Below are 4,112 nucleotides of genomic sequence, written 5' to 3'. Positions count from 1 at the left end.
TATATAGTCTTTAGAAATGTGCTAACTTTTTTTTTACATGGGATAGCTATAGGTAGACAATTCTATCCCAGTATACCACCAGGAGTTACAGCAGCCTTCTTGTGGTGAATTAGCAGCTCTACTATCCCATCAATTTACCAGAAGAAGATTAAGATTTCTCTATCATCATCATCATCATCATCCACTGTGTTCTGCGTCTACAGTTGTGTGGACATGTCCTGTAGCCGCATTCAGTCTTTACGATTTCTCTATATGGTGAATTAATAGGATAACACCCCATAAATAATCAGATTCTAACAAGGAAGCTTCCCATGTTCCCTCTGTTTTGCAGGACATGCTGAACCTGCTTCCCTGCACCGTCAACTTTAACTACTGCATCAAGCAGACCATCGCCGCCGCTAGGGGGCTCTCTTTAGAGTAAAGGGTTCCACAATGGAAAACAAAAGAGATGTACTAGTAATTTAGACCTCCGTCAAGTGGACACTGCAACGATTCTCTATAGTTGATCTTAAGGGGATACATGACACAAATGACTACCAGTCTGAGAGCAAATCCCTACCAGAGAAAAGTATTTAGACTTTTTGAAAATTTCAAAACCTTAATCATATTAATTGGCCTTGCATTGAGCTCCAGGGCATCTAGCCTGATACCGTGAATAAAAGATATTAGCTGCACTTATTACCAAGTCTCCTTGTTTTCATTTCAATGTGGGTCGCTTGTGTGATGCATTAAAGAGGTCCCGATCACTAAAAAGTCACATCACATTATAAAGCTGGACGAGAAAAAAATGCATACTATCTGTTTAGTTGCTGGTTCGACAATGTGGGCAAGTGTATCACCTACTGTAGGAACAGGATCAGACATCAGTGGATAGACCGATAATTTGTTATAGAAATAGATAAGCTTTCAGGCCGTATAGTTTATTTTGCTTGTTTTTCTGATTGTATTTCAGAATGCGGTTTATCATTCGGTCTGGCTCTTTACAGGGCTCGTGTGTACAATTTCTTGTCCTTGTAATAATAAACCGTTCTACAAACCGCATTCTGAAATACAATCAGAAAAACAAGCAAAATAAACTATACAGTCTGAAAGCTGATCTACTTCTAGAACCCAATGTTTACACTTGGCTGCCTCTCACATAAGACTTTCTACCCGCTCTATAAACAAATCTGCCCGCACTAATTTATACACCCGCGTCATAGATATGGGTTGTCCTGTGTTCTCAGTCAAACCACGGGATTGGAGCAGCCGGATCACGTGACCGTATCACTTTCCCTTTCCATGACGACCCGCCCCGCAACGTCTCAGCACCTGGTGACGGAAATGACTCTTTTTTTCTGGGAACAAGACGGCGGAACAATTGAAGCAGGTTTTCCTGTGGGGAAACAGTTTTGAGCGAGACACCGCACGGCCTGTACTGTGAAGACGGGACGCGGGAAGAAACTGCGCCGACTTCTCAACAGATCAATCTAACGGACTTATCGGACGAAAAAAACTCGACCCAAGTCTTTTGGAACCAGTCAGCTTCTTTCCAGACAGACGAGGTATTCAAGAATTCTTTTTATTTCTTGGTGTTGTTAAAAGGGCTTAGCTGATGAACTGTCCATGTACAATATAAGCAATAATTTCCCACCCCGTCCTTAAAACTGGCCCCCATCGCTTAGCTGTAGGAATCACAGTTCAGGACTTCAAACAAGGCGCCCAACGTCTGAATATACCGTTAATCGTTGCTAGTTATGTTGAAGTTCACGTACTTGGATGACGTACTCCAGTTTAGTTTACTTAACAACATGGTAGCCTGGTAATAATAGCCTCTACCAGGCTTCGGAAGGCGGCTGGAAAGAGTAGAAGCGGCAAACTGTACTCTAGAGCGAACCAACTCCCTTGCTCGTATTGTGAATTTGCGGTAGTACATAGCGACGACGCACACGACAAGCCGGTACATGCTGGCTTTTTGCGGAATTTATGAATCGGCACTGTACGTATGTACTGAGTTCTTGAGTCGTGGAGATTCGGTAGCCTGGGTGACCGGCTCCGTATTGTCGCTAACTACGCCAGAGCGTCGGTGGACGTGGTCCTAGACTGGGACGTGTTGGGCAAAGACTCTGTCGACGGGATTAGTTAATTTTCTTTTTTTTTTTTACTCTAAGGGGGCCTGCATGCCCTTTTTTGTAAGGCGTAATCAGGCCATTTTAATCTTCGTAATTCATAGGCAGCCTACACCCAAAATCATCGTAATTCGTAATAGTACATCAGCCGCAAAGCGTAAAGGTCCCCCCCCCCCCATGCAGGCCCTCTTCTAAGTGCGGGGTCTGGCACCCAGGCTAGGCGACTACGTAACCCTATCAGGTTTCATTTCCATGGCACCTCCAAGGACCTTTCCAAACGTACAGCACGGTTACCCGGACCCGCCCCAAACCTGGTAACGGAAATGACTCATTTTTTCTGGGAAGAAAGGAGGGGCAGTTTTCTTTGTGGGGAAACTTGTGAGCGAGAAAACTACACGGCCTTTATTGTGAAAAGCCCGACAGGCTTACGAAAATATAAATTATTAGATAAAGAGTACCAAAATATATTTGGAACAATAAGGAATATACTGTGATTTTTTGTGCTTTGTAATTTTATTAGTTTGTACATTAAACAAAAAAGGCAGTAATAATACAAAACAAGGATAAAAACAGGTGCAGGAGGAGGGGAGAAGCATGGAATGCTTATACAAGGCCCTCCTCCTCTAAACTATACAAAATTAAATATAATGAATAAATGGTACATAACGGGCCCAATACTTCTGCCAGGACTATTTGAGGGCCTGCATGGGGGGGGTAGTGCTGGAAATCATGATCCCGCCTTGGCGTCAAAAAGCTTTGACAACGCAAACATGGTATCACAAACGGTATGTCGTTGGCTGTTAAGCAAACATAGCCCCTGAACGATAAAAAAACAAACAACATAACATATTACAGAGACTCTTTTTACACAACAAAGTCTTTTATTTATTCAGCCGACGTTTCGATGACCGTCTGTCACCTTCCTCAGTGTGAGCCAGTCAGAATTGCCCTGAGGAAGGTGACAGACGGTCCCCCAAACGTCGGCTGAATAAAAGACTTGGTTGTGTAAAAAAGAGTATCTTTACTCAGTGTCTTAACTACCTGATGAAACTATTCACAGATGGAACATAATAACATACACCGTCTTTAGGAGAGGTGAATAGGTGTAACATTATACGTTGACACATGTATGCTGTGAACATACATTTCAACTCGGAGACCAACCCCCAACAACCCCTAGCTATAGGTCAGACTAGAGTCACGACAACCTGACGCACAGTATTTTGTGTTTGATTTGATTTAATTTATTAGATTTATTGAAATTGTAACAGCACAATATACGTGGGACAAAGGCAGCTGTTGCTGATGTTGTGTCCCAAACATAGAAGCAAATACAGGACAGACAGCACACTGACATTTTCACTTGAGTGAAGTGAGGAAAATCGTGTTAAGTGCCTTTCCCAAGAGCACAAGATCGGCGGTATGTCTGTGTGTTATGTGTTTGAGTGGGGCTTACCTGCCCTCGTGTTTGTGTGGGAGCTAGTCTCTGGCGATAAACCATGGCACTTTGAAGAACACAACGCACTTATCGATAAGATGAAGGCCAAGGGTGCGTCCCTTAACTGAAAACGTGAGGCAACGCAAAGTCACTTTGCACAAACCAGCATGTCCTACAGTAAAACTGTACTTTAGTAAGTCGCACATGCCGTGACCCGCCTGTATGTTGTGAGATGGAAAGTTTGCCTAAATCATAGTCGTGTCTAGGACACTCACATGCCAGGATGAGATACTCGGTACTCTCCAGGCAGAGGTTTGGGTTATTTCTGGCGTGTTTTTAGGCTTTATTGATCGTTTTAATCGTTTTAATGGTTTAATTTCGCTTCATTGGGCTAAAAGTGTAACACTCTTTTTCAGAACAAACCTAGCAGCTAAATAAGATGGGATCAGGGGCTTCTAAAAGTCCGCCTAGGCCTAAGGTAAGGCAGTCATTGTTCATACATGTAAATACAGGCCCATTATATATATATATATATATATCAGCCATTGTTGCTGATCACAGGCACT

The 4,112-nt window shown here is 43.0% G+C and overlaps 2 protein-coding genes across 2 annotated transcripts in view; both read left to right on the top strand.

Moving 5' to 3' along the window:
• Positions 1-667, top strand: part of LOC109467521 (NTPase KAP family P-loop domain-containing protein 1-like) — a 3,365-nt gene extending 2,698 nt beyond the window's left edge. The window contains exon 6 of the mRNA XM_019765536.1: positions 332-667. Coding sequence (XP_019621095.1) covers positions 332-421 — 90 coding nt within the window. The 3' untranslated portion in view covers positions 422-667. The remainder of the gene's footprint in view (positions 1-331) is intronic.
• The window catches only part of LOC109467523 (arachidonate 5-lipoxygenase-like), a 24,166-nt gene that overhangs the window by 8,676 nt on the left and 11,378 nt on the right, over positions 1-4,112 (top strand). The gene's annotated exons all lie outside the window — the stretch shown is intronic.

The sequence above is a fragment of the Branchiostoma belcheri genome, unplaced genomic scaffold (assembly GCF_001625305.1).
Source record: "Branchiostoma belcheri isolate BF01 breed outbred unplaced genomic scaffold, Haploidv18h27 scaffold180, whole genome shotgun sequence".
Taxonomy (NCBI): Eukaryota; Metazoa; Chordata; class Leptocardii; order Amphioxiformes; family Branchiostomatidae; genus Branchiostoma; species Branchiostoma belcheri.
This window is presented reverse-complemented; position numbering and strand designations above follow the sequence as displayed.